General features: G+C 37.3%; 1 protein-coding gene across 4 annotated transcripts in view; it reads right to left on the bottom strand.

The window, feature by feature from the left end:
• Positions 1-4,835: 4,835 nt before the first annotated feature.
• Positions 4,836-24,170, bottom strand: part of LOC127417271 (solute carrier family 66 member 2-like) — a 61,475-nt gene continuing 42,140 nt past the window's right edge. For all 4 annotated transcript variants that reach the window (XM_051657167.1, XM_051657166.1, XM_051657169.1 and 1 more), the window contains one exon: positions 4,836-9,589. In XM_051657167.1, the coding sequence (XP_051513127.1) occupies positions 9,415-9,589 (175 nt within the window). In that variant the 3' untranslated portion in view covers positions 4,836-9,414. The remainder of the gene's footprint in view (positions 9,590-24,170) is intronic.

The following is a 24,170-nucleotide window of genomic DNA, read 5'->3' as shown; positions in this document are numbered from 1 at the left end:
CGTCAGGGCGACAGGTCTGAAGTCATTAAGTCCTATGATTTTTGGTAACTTTGGGACAGGAATGATGATTGAGTGTTTGAAGCAGCAGGGAACTTCACACTGCTCCAGTGATCTACTGAAAATCAGTGTGAAGATGGTGGGCAGCTGGTTAGCACAGGATTTAAGACATGCAGGTGAAACGCCATCTGGGCCTTGTGCTTTCCTTACTTTTTGTTTTCAAAAGACACGCCACACATCATCTTCACAGATCTTAAGTGCAGTTTGAGTAGCAGGAGGAGGGAGGAGGGGGGCTGCAGGAGGTGTTGTTGTTTGTGTGAAGTTAAGGTCACTTAACTGTGGCCACTCCACACTTGTTTATCAGCTTCTCAGAGTATCTTCTTTTAGCCACTCTGATTTCCTTATTCATTGTGTTCCTGGCCTGATTGTACAAGACTTTATCCCCACCTCTGTAAGCAACCTCTTTGGCCTGACGAAGCTGCCTGAGTTCTGCTGTAAACCATGTTTTGTCATTGTTAAATGTTAAATAAGTCCTAGAAGGGATGCACATATCCTCACAGAAACTGATATATGACGTAACAGTATCTGTGAGCTCGTCCATATTAGTGTCTGCAGCCTCAAAAACACTCCAATCAGTGCAGTCAAAGCAGGCTTGTAGTTCCAGCTCTGCTTCATTGGCCATCTCTTTACAGACCTTACTATAGGCTTAGCAGATTTTAGTTTCTGTCTGTAGTTTGGAAGAAGATGAACCAGACAGTGATCAGAGAGTCCCAAAGCTGCTAGGAACAGTGTGATATGCATCCTTTATTGTTGTGCAGTGATCCAATATATTTCCGTCTCTGGTTGGGCATTTAATGTGCTGTCTGTATTTGGACAGTTCACGTGTGAGGTTTTCTTTGTTAAAATCCCCAAGAATAATAATAACTGAGTCCGGGTATTGTTGTTCTGTGTCTGTGATCTGATCAGCCAGCTGTTGCAGCATGCCTTTCAAACACGCGTTTGGCGCGATGTACACACTCATCAGAATAAAGAGGAAAATTCCCACGGTGAGTAGAAAGGCTTACAGTTAATAAAGAGCACTTCCAAATTAGGACAGCACATCTTATTTAACGTTGTTACATCTGTACACCAACTTTCATTGATGTAAAAGCATGTTTCACCGCCTCTTGTTTTCCCCGTTAACTCCGCAATGCGATCCGCTCTGAACAGCTGAAAGCCCAGCAGATGTAATGCGCTGTCCGGAATGGCTTCACTCAGCCAGGTTTCTGTGAAGCACAAGGCAGCAGAGGTTGAAAAGTCCTTGTTTGTGTAGGTGAGGAGATGTAGTTCATCCATTTTGTTAGGAAGAGAGCGGAGATTCGCTAGATGAATACTTGGCAACGCTGTTCGAAAGCCACGCCGACAGAGCTTGACCAGCATGCCTGCTCGTCTCCCTCGCCTGTCTCCCGAACAACACAGCCGCATCTCCAACTAAAATGTCCAGCAAAACGTCTGAATATTCAAAAACTGGGAAAAGATTGTCTGGTATATACTGTCGAATGTTTAGCAGTTTGTCTCTGCTAAAACTGACTGGAAAAAGATGACTAAACACAGGACAAACAAACAAAAACAACAAAACAATAGGAGCGCTCCACACTGAGGTGGCCATCCGCGGCGCCATCATGATGTCTTTTCTGAACTGACATGAACTAACAATGAACAATTGTATTTTATTAACTAGCATCAATAAAGATGAAAAAATGCTGTAAAGAATATATTGTTAATTGTTTGTTTCATGATCGTGCATTAACTAATGTTACAAAAGGAACCTTATTGTAAAGTGTTACCATTTAGCTCATGTGTGACTTGAAAGCAGCTGCCAAGAGAAAAACTTGTCTACAAAATATGCATGAATTCACTGATGATTGATTATCGATTACCTGATAGGCTGGGGTTTTACAGAACGGTGTGACTTATGGTTAATAATGTCTATCAAATGCACACACGTAATGGTATCTGTAATGGTATCCCAAGTTAAGAGCTAAAGTAAAATGTGAGGGTTTGTAATTAGGAACAAAATATCCCCTACCCACATACTTCAATATTCAGCTCACATCGCCCCCTCTAAATAAATATGCTGACTCTCGGCACATATGCACATACAGCAAACTTGAAGAACCTCAAAAAAAGCATTACATTATTTTATAGTGTATACCTTTCGGCATGCTGGTCTTATCAAAGAAGCTAATGTGCTGTGAAATATGACACCTAGTTAGATAACACACACATCATGCTGAAGGACTCTCTTCCTTTGGCCACATTTCACATGTTTCTCCATCCATAAGTTAATACAAACATCAATCGTGTCACAGATGATGCAAAAAGGCTTTTTTCTCTCCCATAACTGCATATAAATGGAGGAACGCTGTGAAGGCAAAGGACAAATGTACCATAACTCATAAGTCAGGTCAGCCTACAGCTACACTATTATCAGGACATCTGAAGCGCAGCTTTAAAGTATAGCAGAGGTACTTTACCTGACATAAGATGGTCCATCGACCAAGCTGAGAAAGATCATCCATCATTAGATATCACTAAAATCAACTCGTTTTGCTCTCCATTGCAATCTCGACATAGTTCCTATGAAAGTTGTTTGAGCAAATATTGCAAAAAAATATTCTGGCCACCTTTTTACCCATATCTATAAAATAAATGTAAAATACCATAACAAATGTGTTGGTGCGGCTATCCTTATGAAGACTCTCCATAGATATAATGATTTTTATATTGTACAAACTATATATTCTACCCCCTAACCCTAGCCCTAAACCTCACAGAAACCTTTTAGCATTTGTACATTTTTTTAAAAACATCGTTTAGTATGTTTTTTTTAACCACATTTATAGCATAATACCCTTCTAGTTACCAATTTGTTATCTTAAAAAATTTCCTCGTAAACCACCCAACCCCCCCCCCCCACCCCCACACACACACACACAAACAGTATATCAACAGTACTGTGCAAAAGTTTTAGGCATTTGTGAAAAATGCTGTATAGTGAGGATGTTTAAAAAAATGGTGGTCAATGGTGATTCGAAATACATTCTCATAACTGCAATGCAGTATTTTTGTACTTTTTAAATATATTCTTTATATTTCACACATACATTAAAAAGAGCACAACAATGTTACCAAATACAATGATATATAAAAAAGCCAGAATTAATATATATTTTACAATATACAGTATGTAAATACAGTTTATATTATTTATGAGCATTACAGTTATATGAATGAGTTTTTTTGCATTCTGGTAATGAGAATGCCAATAGACTGTACATCATGTTGAACTGCTTTTAATTTACTATATATATATACACTACTGGTCAAAAGTTTTGAAACACTTGACTGAAATGTTTCTCATGATCTTAAAAATCTTTTGATCTGAAGGCATATGCTTAAATGTTTGAAATTTGTTTTGTAGACAAAAATATAATTGTGCCACCATATTAATTTATTTCATTATAAAACTAAAATTTAATAAAAATAAAAAAAAGTTTTTGAAATTGATGACTTGGACAAAATAATAAAGAAAAGCAGCCAATAAGTGCCCAACATAGATGGGAACTCCTTCAATACTGTTTAAAAAGCATCCCAGGGTGATACCTCAAAGAGTTGGTTGAGAAAATGTCAAGAGTACATTTCTGCAAATTGTAGGCAAAGGGTGACTACTTTGAAGATGCTAAAATATAACATAGTTTTGATTTATTTTGGATTTTGATTAGTCACAACATAATTCCCATAGTTCTATTTATGTTATTCCATAGTTTTGACTATGACTTTACTATTATTCTAAAATGTGAAGAAAAAAAATTATAATAAAGAATGAGTGTTTCAAAACTTTTGACCAGTAGTGTACATATATATATATATATACACACACACACATATACAGTATGCACACACACACACACACACACACACACACAGAGAGAGAATCACCACTGAGAAAAGTATTACAAAAAAAATAAACTCCATAGTAAAATGTCCAAATGCATTACAATAGAAAATACTGAAAAGCATCTCAGGCTTCATTTCCATTTAGCTAAATCTAATTTCTTATTTATTTCTTTTGATCTGGTGGCAAAATGACATGGACATGTTTCAACAGGTTTCGTTAGTTTCACCCTAAGAGTCCATTTTAGAACAATACTTGGCAAAATGTGAAAATATCACAAGAAAAATGCTCATTGACCTCTCAAATTCTTTGTGCTGCAGAAGCATTTGAAACTTGAATCGTCTCCTTTCATCATTGTAATGGACTGTGTCTACAATAGGAGATAAAAATGAGCAAATGCGGTAACTCACTTAGTCTTTTCCCTGTCCCAGCCCTGCAATGCCCACCCAAACATCCCCATTCCCGGGGTTGAGAGACAACACCTAGGATCCCTGCAGTCATCAATGTGACATCCTGTACCATATCATTAACGTATGGGGCTTCACTTTGATTAAAGGATAGATATAGGTGTTCTGCAGGCTTAGTCTCTCATCCATAATCCAGTCTTGCCTGCAGTCTTAAATATTTAATTCTGGGACCTTCTGCAATGTATTTAAAGCCACCAAGTGCAGTGCCATCAAGTTCAGGACTGTGGGTCAGAATATGGTAGAGCTGAACACTTTTTGATCAGTGAGACTGTCTTTATTATCTGGAACGGTAATTCGTTGTCTCCTGCCTTACACAGAATCAGGAAGAATGGAACTCGAATTTTTACATTTACACTCCGCTACACTGGTCAAACAAGCAATTTACATGTCATTTAAAATGTGCAGTCATGCAGTAGATGTTATATAAATAAAGTGTGTTTCTGAAGCTTCTGAAGAAATCTGAAGAGTTCTGTAAATAAAAAGTAATTAAACAAGCAATATAGATCTTGTTTCATAACATGCTGTGTACTGTAGGTTCATCCAGTATTCGCACAGCAGGAATGTGGTTGCAGGTTCAAGGATAGGTAGATGACAAATAAATAGATTACATAAAATCAAGGACAAAGTACAAAGAATTCTTTGGTTATTTTTATGTGTTCTTTATCGCGAACATAGGAATTCTTTCATACAGTAACACTTGCATACATGACAATACCTGTACATTCAAATGCAAAACTAAAGGTTGAATACAGAATGTGCTGATCTTGATATCTCTTAAAAGGATATTTATTGAATCAATAATGATGTGTTCATGAAGACAGGTTGTTTTTTTATGTCAAAAATGCATCTTTCTGACAAGAATGAAATGATAAAAATTATTCAGACCATTAAGACAACATTAAGCAGTCATTATCACACAACATTAAACACATAATAGACTGTTATCTTGCTCATCAGTGCGATTTCCTCTTTGAACATGAGAGAAGAGCTTGGCAAAGCAATTTACCAGCCAAGTGCAAACAAACAAACAAACAAACAAACAAAAAAATAAAACACTGAAAATTGGCAAATATAAACAGATAAAATAGAAATATATCCATGAGTGTTGAACTAAACAAGAATATCTTTGGATGTAACAGCTAGTTTTTGGTGATTTAGAATTATTTACACATTACTTTTTAAGCTCTATATACTGTATTTTACCACTGCTTCATTGGTGTCTATTTTTATTTGTTAATAGTTAATGGTTAAATAAAGCATAACTGGTATGACTTCATTAAATCTCTTAAGCTGTGAAAGAGCAACCTTCTGAGCAATAAAACTTTGATCTGGTGGAGTGTGGTGTGTAACGGAACTGTCAGACTGGACAAAAATGATGTTCGTTGTCCAACTTAACATAAGTTACAGGCACATATTTCCATATGCAATTAGAACAAATTGCATATTGCAATGTATTGTCCATGTTTTTTTTAGGGGGGTGGGCTCACATATTTTTCTATGAATAAATATGTTGTTTTGAGATTTGCTTGGGCCAGATATACAGCTTAAACCTTTCATCAACATTTCAAAATACCTAAAGTGAAATGTAGGCAGGGATAAAATGAGAAAGTCAGAACAGCAACAGAGATGGAATCTGAAAGTGCTTTGTTAAAGGCCCCATTTGTGTCCCCCTGAGCAGCCTGGCACTAAAGTAGGATTTAAAGTTATAGTGACCTTTTCTTTGCAGCGTATGTATCTCAAAGTGCTTGTACGAATGGTAAGTTAATGGAGTTGAACTATTTTATGATGAGAACTCATTATAGATGATCAACAGCACCAGCATCCAAGCTTAGGTGACAGCACTTGTTATCACCAGTCCCATCAACTTTCACATAAAAAACAGTCCAAATATCAATATCTGTGACTGCCCTTCATCTCGCTGTGGTGGGCATTGATAAACATGTGGACAATATACATGGGTTGTGGTCATGTGGAGAGGGAACTGTTGTCAACTTTTTAGAAATAGTTTACACAAAAATCAAGTATGACTTTCATTCCTCAAAAAAACAAAAACAAAAAAAAAAAACACAAAAGATGATGTTAGACAGTATGTTAGCCTAACACCCTGTCTACACTGGGCATGTCCTTTTACACAATGCAACGCAATGGATTGAGGCTGTCTACACTGGACATGTCGACACAAATGTTCTAAACTGTTTCATTTGAATAGTAGCACTAGCGCATGCAGCGTAAAATGGAACGTGGCATCCGTTTATTGTCGCCGTGACAGACACGCTGCAACAGACGCTTCCAGTGTAGACAGCATCATAGATTATAATGGGGTTCTAAAAACAAATAGACTACTGAAAACTTCTGAAATAGTTTGTATGCAATGTTGTTTTCCACTGGATTATTTCACAATAACATTCAACTTTGCCAATGAACAACTTTGATTAAAAACTATACTGCATTTGTAAAATGCTGGCACCAACACTATAGAATGACCATTAAATGATCTTTTGAAATTACTTTGCTGAAAATGAACTATTGATCTGTGTTAATAATAAAACAGAGCTAATCTATTTGGTTCTATGTTAGCAATGCAATCAAACTTTATAAATCAATTTTATTTCATTTATGTATGGCATTCCCCCATGCTTTCCCACTAGAATATTAAGGTAATTAAAGTTTAGGAATTAAAATAATTTATCAGCAAATAGTCTTGTCTCAAAGGCTATGGTTTAAAATATGGCTTTTTGTGTGCAACTATGCAAGTAACAGTGATCTAAATGCATTAAAATGAAAAAGGACCACAAATAGATGATAAATCAGCTAGCAGTTTGAATCCAGTTGTGGCAGAGGCATTTGGCACATGCTCTCAAAGTTCCACATTGGTTTAATTGCACTAAGAGTGTAATGGCTCTCACAAAAGCTAGCAAAAAGACAGATATTCGAAAACAGAAAAGTGAAGGGTCATTAATTTTGTTGCAGTTTGGAGTGGATGTATAGAATAGAAGAATTAAAGGGATTTTTATCTTGGTTGGTTTAAGAAAGTTACTGGCATGGAACATCTCCAGTTTTCTTTGAAAGAAGTGTAATAATTCAAGTAAAGAAAAAAAAACTAAACGTTGGTGTTTTTGTCACATAAAAATGGAAATATATACACTACAGGGTCCAAAGATTATGGACATCCGAACTAAAGGTCTCCAACCCGACCCGAGCCCAACGCGTCAAGTTTCGGGCCAGATTCAGGTCAGTATTTCAGGTCAAGTATGACTTGAGTTTGGGTTTGTGATTAATAAAAAAACTAAAAAACTTGTTTCATGCACATGCTCTCATTTAGAGACACGTGCGAATGGATGAGTTAATGGAATGGAAGTTAAAAAGAACTTCAGTTTTTAAAAATGCATCTCGAGACACCTGTGTCCTTTTTCATTCGTTGCGCTGCTTTTTTAAATCACAGGTGTCACAAAGATTCAACATTCTGTAAAATTCAGGCTGTAAAGAGCACTTCATGTGACACTTCACGGTAGTACAGTGTTTTTTCCCCTTTTGCTCTGGTGTGATGAGGGGCCACCATGCCTTGTTTAAACTGTGTAGAGTACGTTTACTGTTACGATACAGTTATGAATGTTGCCTACGTGTTTACTTAAAATAGCATATTGCAACAAATTTACTTCCTTGGACAAGAAATTATAAAGAGAGAGTGATTTCGGGTTAGGGTCGAGTTCGGGCTTAAAATCTGTCAGTACCGGTGAGGTCTGGTCACACAATCTCCAGTATGGGCTTCATTTTAAGACCTGTGCATATGCAATAATAGGAATTTGGCCCCCCCTTTGCTGCTGTAATACTCTCTACACTTCTAGGAAGTCTTTCTAATAGATGTTGCAGAATGGCTGAAAGTATTTGATTCCATTCAGACAAAAGAGCATCAGAGAGGGCAGGCACTAATGTTGGGCGATGGGGCCTGGCTTGCTCCCAGCATTCCAATTTATCCAAAAGGTGTTCAAGTCAAGTCAAGTCAAGTAATTTTTATTTGTATAGTGCTTTTCTCAACACACCTCATTTCAAAGCAGCTTTACAGAAAATCATGCATAAAAAAAAAAGAATGTAAAAAAAAAATGAAACTGTAATATCTATAATGTCTTACAGTGATTATTGTGTAGTTTGATTAAATATGATTGTAAAATGTGTATAGAAATTAAATAATTAAATAATAATTGTATTTAGAACCCCTGTGAGCAAGCTGTAGGCGACAGTGGCAAGGAACACAAAACTCCTTAAGATGTTGATTAATGGAGAAAAATAACCTTGAGAGAAACCAGGCTCACTGTGGGGGCCAGTTCCCCTCTGGCTAACAGCATGAATAAAATGCCAATATTAGTTATTTATGTCCAGTGCAGGTCATGGTTTAAGATTAGTAAACTAAGTAAGTGTTAAGGGCCAGTGATTAAACAAAGATTTTGTATGAACTGTAAGATTAATGACTAATGTCTTTGAAGTCCATCCTGGATTAACTGCAGAAGTTCACATAGATGCATTGTCCTTTGTTAGTTGGCTTATGAAGGCTCTTGTTGACAGTTAAATGATAGTCTATGTATTCCATTTCAAGAGTGTAGTCCATCATTAGACAAAGGTGATGCATGCCTCAATGAGGTGCATTGCAGTTAGGTGGGGTGAGTCAAATTCTTCCACACCAGACTCACTAAACCATTTCTTTATAGACCTCACATTGTGCACAGGGGCACTGCTGGAACAGAAAAGGTACGTCCCATTCTACTGTAAATGTTTGTCTAAGGAGACTGCATGGCTGTGTGGTTGTTTTCGTTCATCTACCTACTAGCAATGGGTAAGCTGAAATAGTCAAACCTGTTCATTACAAAGGGGTGTCCACATACATTTGATCATGTAGTGTATGTATTTCTACTAAAAAATGCAACAAGTAAAAGCATGTTGTTCTGGAGAAGGCATGTAGCATGTAGTATGTCCTAGTGTAAAAGTGGGGAACATCGTCTTACTTGTTAAAAAGTGAAATTAGCCCAGTTTGATTCTGGAGTCTTGGCCATAGTAGCCCACCTGGAGCAGAATAGCAATGTCAATTAAGATCTGCACCGCACCACACACTATGAACTGGGTGGGGCTTTCATTGATCACAAAGTACGTAGTCTTAAAGATGTCACCAGCGGTCCACAGAAGCACCATCTTTATGCTGAAAAAGAGAGAGAAAGAGAGAATTTTACTGAAGCATTCTTGAAAAGTCAAAATACCAGCCTGATCTCATGAAAATTACGTGTCTGTGGTGCCATTTTTGCAAAATGTTGTAACACGGTTCATTACAAGTACTGTGGCAGTTCTGAAGTAAAATATCTTCAGAGAGCGCTAAAAGCAAGTGAAATGTTCTATCAAACAGATACAGAGATCTATCGAGCTTTAAATCAACAAAACTGACCTCCCTTCCCTAAACCATAAACCTAGACCTAACCGATAGTGTAATGAAAAGCAAATGTGAGACGAAAAATGCAATTTCTGAAGCAACCATCATTTTGTGGCGCTTCTAGGACACTTTAGGCTTACATGTCGACTTGCATGCTTTTAAGGACACGTAACCTGGTCCTTTGCATCTCAAGTGCAATGCTTGTGCGCAATTAAACACATTAGAACAAGCTTCTAAATGTAGTTGGTTATGTAATGCAAATGTTAAAATGTATCACCTTACAAGTCATGAGCTATAGTAAAAGTTAAAGTTAAAAAAAAAGTGAAAGTAAATCAACAGATTGGTTTCAAAAGAAAAAATATACCTTCTGAAGTGGCCCAATCAGAGTACTGACCTGATCCCAATTGATCCCAATCTTGCTTTAGCAAGACCTCAAGAGAGGGATTCACACTAGACATTCCCAGAATATTGATGAACTAAAACAGTTTTGCAAAGAGAATTAGTGCAAAATCCCTCCTGACCATTGTGCTGGTCTGATACACAATTAGAGGAAACATTTGGTGGAGTTTATTGCTGACAAAGGAGGGTCCAGTTATTAAATCTAAGGGTTCACAAACTTTTTACACTCTGCATTGTGAATGCTTACAGTGCATTTAATCAAGACGATAGTGTAACAGTTATTTGTTTAAGCAGACTTTGTTTGACTATTATTGTGTCTTAGTTAACTGTTATGTAGAAATCTATTATACATCCAAGGGTTCACATACTTTTTCCTGAAACTGCATATAAAAAATTTCCTCAGCATTTGGAAATAGCCCCAGTCAGCTATAAAGTTCTAATAAATGAATCTCATTCGAAACCTTTTAAATGTGTCACCAATACATCAGACTAATGTATTGTGCAATGTCCTGTCCAAGCCTCGATATATTCATACATCTGTATATCTCACACATTTACAAGCCTCTGAAGTTTTGTGCAATTGAGTGCAGCAGGGCAAATATCAGTTACACATTATTGAATCTAAAGGATGCAATTATTCAACTTGCATAAAAAACATGAAGGGGAGAGGCAGAAGATAGACTCAATGGTTACACTGCACAAACCCATTTCCTAGCTTCTGGTATATAAGCCCTCATAAAACTCCCTCAGGTCTGTTTGAGAATTTTATGGAGAATTTTCTTTCAGATTTCTCCTCACCCTGAATTTCTCCTCACCCTGTGACATCTGAAACATCACCTGCTTTATATTAGACAAAGCAGGACCAACTGAGGCACAATGTTTTGTTGTCCTTCCCCCCAGCAAGTCATCTATGACAAGCAGAGAAAAGTAACACTTTGAAAACTTCCAGAGAGAAGCCAAAGTGTTCACAGGCAGGGAGAAACACTGCGTTCTCTGTCACCCAAAACACCCCATACATCCTACTTTTCCCAGTGGTATTTATGCCGAATGAGTTCATTCATTTCATCCGAGTGGAAAGCGGGAGAGAGATGGCCTATACACTATACAGTATATCAGCTGTCACAGACAGAGAAAGATGGGTTTTGGACTTCCCACCCTGCTGGCGTTCATTCCAACAAGAGAAATGAGTCTTTCACAGCGCCAGAGAAGCAAACAACTAGAGTAATGAAATGGTACATTCTTTTTTCTTGTCTCTTTGATGATGTTACCCATCTTCATGTGAAATGCTTTGGTGTCACAGGAAGATTGTAAAATGAGCATACAGGAACATCTTCTGGAGGCCATGTGAAATATCATTACCAGCTGCTTTGCATTGCTAATGTGCGCTGCTATGGACACTGCTCGGCTAAATCAAAAAGATTAGGCATCGCGTTATCACGGTCTTGGAGCACTTTGCCCACACGGCACTGAAAGTTAGTAGCGCAGGAAACCAAAAGGCATTTTGTACCCCTATTCCATCGAGTGGTGCTGGCACTAAATTCTGTGCCATGGCTGGGATATCTGTTGACTGCTGTTAGAACTGACTTGAGCAATGATGTAACTCACTAAATTACCACATAAAGTGTCCACAATGAAACATCATGGTATTTGTTTACAAGTCAAAAACATCCAAGTATACAACATATACACAGTATATAACAAGTAAAGTTCATGGTAAATATAATATCTGTGATTAAGATGAGGGGGTGTAGCATGACAGGCCTTCTCCACAATAATATGTTTTTGTTTGAAAACTCACTAATTGCACTACTTTTACGACTCTCCACATTAGAATGCTGTTTTCCTCCACCAAAAATGGACCATTTCAAAAATGCTCTCCATTACCGCATAATTTGGAAAACAATGGCTTTAGGAAACTGAAAACAAAGTTGTCAAAGGAAAATGCATTACTGTGGATGTGACTCTAGCCAGACTGAGTTGTTGTTGTTGTTGTTTTGAAAGCATTATTATGTAGCCGTTTTGTAACAGGGCCAAATTGAGCATTCCAAAATGAGAATAATAAATGCTTCCGGCTAAAACTTTGGATACCCTTGACTGAATTTATGTATCTCATGATCTAAAAGACTTGTGATCTTATGGTGTATGTCTAAATGCTTGAAATTAATTTTGTAGACAAATTTAAATTGCCATCGTATAAATATTAATTTCCAAAATTGTCATTTTTTTAAATGGATGCTCCTTCATTAATGTTTAAAAAGCATGCCAGTTGGATACCTCATGAAGTTGGTTGAGAGCTGTAATCTAGGCAAAGGTAGATGTCCAAACTTTTGATTAGTACTTGTAACGGAGTCACACGATGGGCAAGGAGGAGGCAGGAACCGGCTGAGCAGTCAACGTAAACTTTTAATAACAAATGAACAAAACAAAACAAAACATAAAAGTGCTTTCCAGCCAAAACACACACACACATACACATGTTGGTTCAGCTATCATTATGAGGACTCTCCATAGACATAATGATTTTTATACTGTACAAACTCTAGATTCTATCCCCTAACCCTAACCTTACCCCTAAACCTAACACTCACAAAAAACGTTCTGCATTTTTATATTTTCAATAAAACATCGTTTAGTATGTTTTTTTTAAGCGATTTAAATTATGGGGACACTAGAAATGTCCTCGTAAACCACATTTATAGTATAATACCCTTGTAATTATCAGTTTGTAACCTAAAAAAAAGTCCTTGTAAACCACTTAAACATAGCCACACACACATACACACACACACACAAACACATACATGCATGCACACAAGACTGCTACATGCGTCTCTCTCGAACTGGCATCCCCGGCTCCTCTTTATCCCTCTCCCGGCTGATTGGGCTGATTCAGCGCCAAGCATCCATCGTTACGGCCCGGCTATGCCCTCCTCCTCCACAGACAAAAACTGCTTGTACCATATGTTGGTACTCTATATGGAAATTTCCATTGAAAATGTCCTATTTGATATGCTCTTGAAGAAAATTTCTTCTACATTTGACCAGAGATTCCTACAGCCCACTGCCTTTCAAAGTTACACACCTCTTTCTCCTCCATCCTCGTTTTTCATTGCTTTACTCCAGAGACCAACTCCAAACATCATTAATGAGGATGAAACATAAATGAGGTAATTAAGGGGGGCGGGTCAGATGTACAAGAGCACTGACAACATCACTGCCACACAAGAAGACAGAAAACCACTTAATGGTACTCCATCTTCCACCCAGAGAACAGAAAGTCTTCAGATTGCTCCCAAACCCTCATTTAACACAAACACACCCTTTCTCGATCGCGAAAACAAACCACCCTCTTTCCTCTCTCGCCTTCTCCTCTGAGCCCTTTTGCGGATTGACAGCAGATAAAAGAAATGCTCAGCAAACAACGAGCACTGCTCCAGGGACTGTGGGAGAGGTAGAACTGATTATTGCATTGATTAGGAGAACTGAGGCCACAGTTACGGCACTCCCACTCCACACTGAACAGCCCCCGCATTCAACACTGACAAGACTACAACTGATCCTCTTCAACCTGACACTCTCATCTCTACACTGAGAAAGAAAGAAAGAAAGAAAGAAAGAAAGAAAGAAAGAAAAATGAAAATGATTTTCTATTGTTATTCAGAACCCGTATGATTTTCTTTCTGCTGTGGAACACAATTTAATTTTCATTATTTCCATACAGTGCTGCATGTATTGCTGCATTTATCGATAATAATTGATAAGGAAAATAATCTACAACAAATTTCATTATTGATTAGTCAGGTATGTGCAGCATGCACAGAGAAACTCTGTCAGTGATGTCACTGTAGTGAAAAATCGCCTGAGACAAGCTGAAGTGGAAAAAACACAATCCAATTTGTCCAGCGCACCATGCGACTTAGGCATTTTTAAAGAGAGAGTACTATTTTAGCGCTTGTTACACAGATCAATGTAAACTCAATCTAAATACTTGTAAATAGTTAAAATCATTCATTGAAACAGAATGTGGAATTTAATGTGACAAATGATCAAATATACACTTTCACATACTACAGCCTACATATATAGCGCTTAAAGTCTTATATGAATCCTTTATATAATTTTTTTGAACTACAAGCAATTTATATTGTAACATTTATATTTTAAAACTTTTTATGTATAACATAAATATATATTTTTTAATAAATACATTTTATTTAATAAAATAATGAAAATTGCTTTTTTTATCCGATTAATTTATTGGAGTGTAAATAGCATTTGCCACACAGGACAGCTATTTGCACCCCAATAGTCTGGTGGAACCACAGAAATTACAACAAATTAACCAATAAATGTCGCTGCAGTGGCGTGGGGTGTAAAGACAGTGTATGATTGTGTACTGTTGTCCTAGCGATGGCAGTTTGAGTCCGTGTTTTGTCACACTCTTTTTCCCATCCGATTTCCTGATTCCACGCTTACTATTTCCTTTAATACTACTTAAAATAATAGATAAAAATGAATATAATTGTTGATTTCATCGCAGTGATTTTGGTCACGGTGAATGTCGGGGAGTGCAGAGAAGGGTTTGATCAGGAGGCGGGGTCTGTTGATCGCACTCGTTCCCGCATGAAAACATTGTTTCTGTAGTAAAACCAAGGTTATTTTTTCTAAAGTAAGGTTAGGTTTAGGGGTAGAGGTTTATGTAGTGTGTCTGTGGGACTCTAAATAAACACAATAAACACACTGCAGTGATGCTCGTACTGGGGTGTAAATAGCATATACCATTATTTGCACCAGGGTGCAAGTAGCATCTGCCTTAATTTATTATGAAGATAAAAGATTAAACAATTAACAAAATAATCATTAGATTTAGCCCTATGCAAATGGAACTCTATCCAATCACACTAGAGATGCATTGTAAATGCATCAAGCTTAAGTATATACAGATATTATCCAGATAAGAAACATGCTAATGTAAGGTGTACTGGGGGTCATACTTCAATTGCACACACCTGCTGAATGGAAAGAAAAATAAAAAATTTGTACAAAATCAGAGGAATTTATGAACCATTCATGAGCTAGTGGTACACAAGACTCTTCAAATATGGCACATTTTAAGAATGGTTGAGAGGCCAACCTCAACAGAAAAAATTATGAAATATGCTTGCAGACCGATCCAGCTGACTAAAACAAGGGAGAGATCTGTCTCCACCAAATAAAAGGGAGGCGAAGGCTGGAAAAAAAAGCCAGAATTACCTTCAAGAAAGTAAACAAAAGTGAGAGGATGAAAGAGAGAAAGAGAGAAAAAGGAGAAACAGAAGAAATGTTAAAGACATTAAAGCTCCCAAAACTAGTTAGAAGTTTCACCAACATCTGATTGACAAACATGAGACTAACTCACAGATCATTGATAAAAAATTACCCTAGCAAAACAGCTAGAGAATACATACAGCACAGCTGCGAAGTGCTTTGAGTGGCAGTAGAGTTTTCAATAGCCCTTTAAATCAGTAGGGATGGAAACAATGACAGTCCTATGGTCCATGATAAGTGATACATTTCTGCTTCTCTATCCCAGTGGTGTAGCACACAAACCCATTAAGAGGTATGCTAAGTCATACAAATTAGCATGTCAACTGGTAAAACAGATGGTGTGCTCGTTCTCTATGCCTTTAGAACTCCAGAACTCTGCTTTATACTCTTTTCTTTCTCCCATTCCTTTCCTCCTCTACTACGTTGTGCTTTGCCCTGGAGCAACTGTGAATAATTCTGTTGCGGTACTGGCCTTGGCAAGCCATGCTAGCGGGTCCTTTAATTCAATCACACAGCTCAGGTTGATCAATGGGAACTATGCAGGAAGCCGGCATACCGCTGCTCACCTTGGGTCATTTGGGGATGCAGTCCAATGGCTTTTTCTTCTCTAATTAACCCAGACACTGCAGCCAACCACTGTGAGGGGAACAAGTCTACTCACAAAGTTGTTTGTTTGCCTCTGAGCAAAAGCAACAAAATGATTGAGACAAAACAGTACACATCTTGCAAATATGTGCTTAGGAGCATTATCACTTTAAGGTGTCACTTTAACAGTCATTGGCTATGTTTGTAATGGCATACTACAATACTATTCCTTCAGTATGCAGAATGTATACTGTGCTTGGTATGTGAATGTTCTTTCTGCACTGATGAATACCTGGATGATCTACTACATTTGTCAAAGTGCAGTATACAACCACCGTGAGGAGTTATATATCTGGAGAGAGTTATCCATTAGCATTCCCATTTATCTCAAAGGCAGTTGCTTGGAAGTATGCAGCCTGGATGCTGCCATCTTCACTTTATGGGCACTCAGTTGTGACTGACCAGTCTATATTAGAGCTCTTTGCAAACTTTTACACCATCCATAAGAGCACACTGCATGAAATACTGTCATCTTTAATGCAATCGGCTTGACTTTCCATTTTAAGTGTAACGATTGCACTAGATGTCTAATTGTTTACATTTCTTTTTAGACTCATTATTTGACTGAATTTACACAAAATTGGATTGAAAATGCAAAGTAATTTTTTTATTGAAATGATAATGCTGCATTCTATTCAACTCTGAAAGTTGGAATTTCCAACTTTCTACTTAGAAAAGTGCATTTGAAATTGGATTTACAACTTGGAAACCCATGTGGAAATCGATGCGGGTGCATTATGACACACAAACATGACGGCACCAAGGATGATATACAAATGTAGTAATAAACATTCACTTTTAGGCAAAGTTCCTACATTACATGGTGCGTTCACATTATGACGGAATTTCAAGCTGTAACTTGGAATTCTATGAAACCTCCGACTTGACAGTTATTTAAAAAGAACTAATATGGCAGCAGCCTTGACAGTTAAATGTAATGAACACATATTTCTGTTTTATATGCCATTTTCTCTTGACATTGTTACCTGGAGCTCTTTCTTTGTTCTTAAACATAGAGTATAGAGGTGAATTAAAGAATTAGTTCATCTAAAAATTAAAATTCTATCATCATTTTCTCACTCTTATGCCATCCCAGATGTGTATGACTTTCTTTCTTCTGATGAACACAAGATTTTTAGAAGCATATCTCAGCTCTGTAAGTCCATGCAATGCAAGTGAATGGGTCCCAAAATTTTGAAGCTCAAAAAGCACATAAAGGCAGCATAAAAGTAATCCATAAGACTCCAGTGGTTAAATCCATATCTTCAGAAGTGATATGATAGGTGTGGGTGAGAAACAGATCAATATTTAAGTCCTTTTTTTACTATCAATCTCCAATTTCACTTTCACTTCACACATTCTTCTCCTTCGATTCACATTCTTAGTGCATATCGCCACCTACTGGGCAGGGAGGAGAAGTTATAGTAAAAAAAGGACTTAAATACAGATCTGTTTCTCACCCACACCAATCATATTGCTTCTGAAGATAGATTTAACCACTGTAGTCTTTTATGCTGCCTTTATGAGCATTTTGGAGCTTCAAAATTATGTTGTGAGGACCTGCAGAGCTCAAATATTCTACTAAAAAATGTTGTTTGCATTCAGCAGAAGAAAGTTATACACATCTGGGATGGCATGAGGATGTGTAAATAAAAAGAGAATTTTAATTTTTGTGTGAAATATTCGTTTAACATAATGCTATATATTTTGCTGTAATCAACCATCTTGTAATTGTAATATTGTTGCCATCTTGTAATTACAGTAATTCCGACACGACATGAACACAGCATAAATAAGCACATACTGAGATTACATGACAACATAATGAGGTGTGATCATGTACAAACAACAATGTATCATACTAGTGTTTGGAAGGTTTAACGTTGCATAAAACCTAATACAAACACCATTTATAAACAACTGTAAGCAGTATACAGTGAATACTGTGCAGTAGGCAGTACACTAGCATTCCATTCCATGCGCATATTTCAAGTTTTCTTCTTCACTACATATGATAAATGTGTTATGATTTTGCCACCTGCGTGTGTCCTGTTGAGCACCATTTGATGAAAAGATGAGGTAGATCACATGGTCACAGAGACAACAAAAAGATGAATAGCTCCCACCAGTTGCCATAACAGTAGCCAAAACAAAACAGAACAGCTAAAATGCATCTGTGCTAGAAGCATGTAGACTTTTCCCCAGAGCGGGCAAGTTAACTTCACTGCTTCCTTATTTATATAAATACGGAAAAAGTTTCCTATGAGCGTGAAACTCCCAGGGGTAATCAGGGCCGCTCAGGGCTCAGTGTGAGCAGCCGGGTCCATGCCGAAGCTCGGTCTCTGGGGAGCATCTGGCTGCCTGTCCCTGCTTGTTAAGGAGACAGATTACACCTTTCTCGGCTTCATCAACACAGCAAGGTCCTGATGCTAATAACACTTTTGACTTAGCACCGTGCCCAAAACTGGCTTTCACCCTCACTTCAACTGAGTGCCTCAAACTTTTTTGTAAACTTTTTTTTCCCCCTCTTTTTCTAGAAATTCTGAACTGCTGTGGTGGTGTCTGTACTTGGAGAAATTGAGGTGAAAGACAGCAGCAGCAGTGGTTGTTTTTTTTTTTATTTTATTTATTTTATTTTTTTTATTTGAGTATAGTTTAGGGTTTGGCTAATCAAAGATGTTCCTGTGTGGCATTTTGGCGTATCAGACAATATAGTTCTCATTAAAAAAAAAAAATAAATAAATAAATAATAATAATAATTTAACAAATGTCAACTAGAATCTTTCTTACATCTTTTAAAGAATAGTTAACCCAAAAATGAAAATTCTGTCATCATTTACTTAGCCTCATCGTTCCAAACCCAGGTTCTTTCTTCAGAGGAACACTGAATTTTAGACTTTATATGCTGAAAAAAACATCCTTTCATTTGCAGGTCTAAATATTCAAAGGAATATTATGAGAGGCGCAAGAACCAATGACCTGTGGCATCATTAACGTCAAACCCGGCAGCGTGTTTAAATATACATGGACACAAATTAATAACTTACATTTTGTTCTGTTCCTCAAACAAAGCTATCATATGGCTTCAGTAGACTTGGAAAATTGTGCACAAGTTGTATGAACTACTTTTATGGTGCCATTTTATTATTTTGGAGCTTGACAGCATCTGTCCCTTTTCACTTGAATTGAATATGTAGCCAAGTGGAGAAATTTCATAAAATTTAACTATAGTGGGCGTGGCCCAAACTCCGGTTCTTAAAGGGGCCATGTCCAATTTATGACTAGAGTTAAATTTCAAGACATTTCTCCAAGCAGCTCAGACACTCTACCAAATATCTCCTTTTGAACATGATGAGGGTAAGTAAATGCTGAAAAAATGTATTTTTTTTGGGGGTGAACTAGCCTTTTCATCTCTAGCTGAGATCTTTCCTTGCATCAGAAGGAGGGATGAAAATGTATATGTCTTAAAGGAGAATAATGAGTGTGAATCTGTGTTAGCAGTAGGAGGGAAGATGGGGGTGAGATTCTATGTCCTCTGGGTAATTACATCTTTATAATTAGAACCATCATCAAAGAACATACCAGATCTCAACTGAGTCCACATCTAAGCAAAGGTGAAAGCCATTAGTAATATAATTCACAATGTGAATATGAGGACATGCATACATCTGCACAGACAAATGGTGGAGTCCAAAAGCCTGAGACCACACTGAAAATCTGGGATACATAATCTAATTTAAACCTGGAAAAAAGCAGAAAATTTGGGGATTTTGACAAATTTAAAACAAAAGAAACATTATGACATAATATAAAGAAGTATGAGATTCTGCACTGTTTCTAGGTCACTAATCAAAATTGTGACATTAACACCTTTGTACAAATGGTCATTCTGCCATGCTTCCGTTAAAGCACACAAAATTCTCTTTGATCAAACAATCTCAGATCATGCTGGATAACATGGATCATCAGGTTTTGCACAAACTTATGGAGCCATGCCAGCTCGAGGGCATATCGTCATTGAAACAAAAGGTCAGCATACCATATTCTAAGATATTCTGTAAATTTATTTTTCAATTAAAATTTTAGCTCAATGTATAATGTTGATATTTTAATGTTAATATTAATAATAATAATAATAATAATAATAATAATAATAATAATAAAAACATTATTAAATAAGAAAATGCAAAATAGAAGCATTTTCACTAGTGGTCTCAGACTTTTGGACCCCACTGAACTGTACATGCAGTTGTGAGAGAAAACTTTAAATAAAACAGGGTCAGCTACTTTTGCTCAAATTTATAAACAGTGTCCCCAGGCTTAAGATATAATGTAAAATGTAAAAGTCAGAAATCAATTTCTGTAAAAACACACAATGACTCACAAAAAAGACCCTGTCAAAAACTCTGAAGGCCTTTCAGAACAAGAAAAATGGAGCATGGCCTCTTGAGAGAGGAGAGTCAGCATGTCACTAGATGCCCGGTCCATTACTGTCTATCACAGTCTGAGGCGCACACACAGATAAGCACACACTGCCCTTCTGTTTCCTACAACTGTGTGTCTCTTTGCTACCAGAGGAACATGAATTTAAATAGTAGCAGAGGTGGACACAGACTCAACGAGAAGTTCACACTAGGAGAGAGAAGGTCAACGAGTGAGATGGGCACTTTCAGAAAATAGCAAGAGGAGATGGGCTATTTAAACCCTTCAGGTTTAATAAATGTCTGGCTCAAGGGCACAGCATTGGACCCTCCCATCTTCAGTGGCCCATATTAAGGACTAGAGGGGGGGTATGGATGGCTGGACTTGTTATAGACAGTATTGCATGTGTCATTGGAAATGGTACTGATGTGAGACTGACACGTTACCTCACTTTTAACTCATTTTTCAAGTGCATGGCAATTCAACACACATAAATACACATAAGCTCGCTTCCAAAACCCAGTGAGATGACCTAGACAGCATTTTAAGGCATCATAGGTGCAGTACTGTTGCAAAGTCTGTTCCGAAAGGAAGGCAGCAACATTGTGCTTCTTTTTAAGGTCACGTTTACACTATCTGTTTTTGTTTGAAAACTCAGTTTTTAAGTTTCCCAGCATCATTGTTTTCCAAAGTATGATGGAAAACGATGGAGAGCGTTTTTGGTGGAAGAAAACACTGTTCTAGTGTGGTCAAAATCATAAACATAGCATAATCAATGTGTTTCAAACGAAAATGTACTTAAGGGGGTCACGAAATGCTATTTTTTTTAAATAATTGTATTATCTTCCTGAGGTCCACTGATAATGTCAGTAACGTTTTTTTTGCACAAAAATGGTCATAGCTTAGTAATAAATGATCATTTTCCACCCTGTTTCTGGCCCTCTGACTGAAGTGCTCGGTTTGGCCTCAGTGTCTCCTATAAACGTCAAGTAAAAACCCACTGTTCTGAGTGGCTAACATCGTGCAGCCCCTCAAATTCAGCCATATTTGAAACTCAATCAAAGAGAATAAACAAGCTCCCCACAACATTATAAAACTAAATTTCAGGGTTTACACACACCACACATCCAACACATTGCATCAGAATATTTTAAACTTCACTCAAGCACATCAGCACCATAAACTATCAAACAGCCATGACATTTGAAATATTCATGAATTAAACTCATGGTTTACTCAGGTTTTGCTGCTCCTTTGCAAAGCTTGAATCGTATTATGACTGGTTCACAAGCAGTCCACGCTGATATTAGCCGCACAAACACAGTCCATAGCAGGGTAAAACATGAAGCACACATATAGGCGCACTGCCGCTCAGATCAACAGAAATGCATCCAAACTGTCCAAGACGTCCAACTAATGCTTGTTTACATACACCAACAATTAAAAATAGCACATATGGCCACAAAAACAGCAAGATGCATAGCAGCTGAATGAAGACAAACAGTCTCCTTTTCTGAGTTGTAACTGACAGCGCGTCTTTTAAAAGCAGCACGATAAACATAACAACGATGAAAGACATCTGTGTAATGCATGTTATATGTACCAAAAATTCTAAATGGTCCAGATGGGTCCCCTTTGGTGTTCAGGAATAGTTTGTCACACTAGGCTCTTTCCCTATCTGTTTACAATAAGAAATGAGCGCTAGTGGGCGGGGCCAAGGGTGCAATGGTACATGTTGTGGGGGATTTAAATACAACTGAGCAATGTCTCGTGACGTCACGAACACAGTTTTTATAATGAGACGTTTCAGAAGGGTGGAAACTATAAATGCGCTTTTTAGACTGGGGAGGAAATTTTGAGTTCTGAAATTTACAGTATTACATTTTTTTTATAGTACAGATACCTCTTCTATGTCTAAATATCAAGGAAATTAGATTTTCCATTTTATGACGCCTTTAATATGGACAAGATCTAAAATACCTTGTTTTAATCAAATTCTAAGCCAGAATTTGAAGGCAGAAATATTGCGTTGTTAGGTTAGCAACATGTCAAACTCCGTTGCCAAACAGTCACTTATGAAGTTTAATTTTAATTATGATGCTACCTCAGGGTCATTCACACTGAACACATTTTTGCATCCGTCTATGCTGTTTTTCAATTGTTTTCCATTGTAAACATGCTAGACAAACGGCTTTGACCACTGCACCACATCTTGCTGTCTCACACAGGAATGTAATTTTGTTTAGATGGCATGTCAAATTAAAAAGACCTTAAACCGTTAAAAACATGTCTTACGACACCTGCATTTTGCTCTATTTGTGGCGCTGTGTATAAAAAGTTTTAGCACTAGGATGGAGTGAATGGCCCCTTAAAAGGTAGCTCACAACAGCAAGGTAGCTCACTACCCTGTTGAAAGGACCAGTTTAGAACAGCCTAAACTGTCATACTAGTCCAGGCTGGTTTTGGTTGGTTAGTGTCCAACCAGTCGTCTCGTGCTGATTTAGCCATGGACTTTCAGATAAAGCTGGTTGACCAAGGAATGAGCTCTAGCTGGTTAAGCTAGTTTAGACGCTTGGTAGAGATACCAGCAGGGCCGGCACATTCTACAGGCAATACAGGTGACCGCCTGGCACCCTGATGTGTCTGACGGTGAACCACAAAAAATTTTTTTTTTTAAATCAAAACATTTAAAACATTGACGACTTTTATTTTGATACTTTCTGCAATCCAATGGTTTCCAGAGTGCTCATATGATGGTTAACCAGCAACACGTGTGGACCTGATCATTTAATATACAAATCACAATGACAGTGAAAACTAAAAACATCATATTACATATAAAATGAGCTCTGAATAATCACAAAAAGACAAATAACTGAAAGTGACAACAAATAAAATAACAGCAGTGTATCTAAAATCAACAAGAAGTAAAGCTAAGCACTACACACTAATCTGCATAATTAATTAATAATGCAAATCATTGCTGGGAACTAGAGCACGGCTTCTTTTCACAGTATTATTAGACAGGAAGGAATTCAGCCACTGCCGATATAAAGATGCAAAAAAACTCACATAGAGTGAAAATATGAGCAATTAATCTGGAAAATAACCAAACCATCCTATTTGCAAAGATGGCAGCTCTCTAAGAGGTATGTACTTTTTCTTTACATTTGTTTATAAATATACACTGGCGGCCAAAAGTTTGGAATAATGTACAGATTTTGCTGTTTCGGAAGGAAATTGGTACTTTAATTTACCAAAGTGACATTCAACTGATCACAAAGTATAGTCAGGACATTACTGATGTAAAAAACAGCACCATCACTATTTGAAAAAAGTCATTTTTGATCAAATCTAGACAGGCCCCATTTCCAGCAGCCATCACTCCAACACCTTATCCTTGAGTAATCATGCTAAATTGCTAATTTGGTACTAGAAAATCACTTGTCATTATATCAAACACAGTTGAAAGCTATTTGGTTCGTTTAATGAAGCTTAACATTGTCTTTGTGTTTGTTTTTGAGTCGCCACAGTATGCAATAGACTGGCATGTCTTAAGGTCAATATTAGGTCAAAAATGGCA

The sequence above is a fragment of the Myxocyprinus asiaticus genome, chromosome 26 (assembly GCF_019703515.2).
Source record: "Myxocyprinus asiaticus isolate MX2 ecotype Aquarium Trade chromosome 26, UBuf_Myxa_2, whole genome shotgun sequence".
NCBI classification, from domain to species: Eukaryota; Metazoa; Chordata; class Actinopteri; order Cypriniformes; family Catostomidae; genus Myxocyprinus; species Myxocyprinus asiaticus.
The sequence above is the reverse complement of the archived record's forward strand: the minus strand, read 5'-3'. Positions and strand labels throughout refer to the sequence as shown.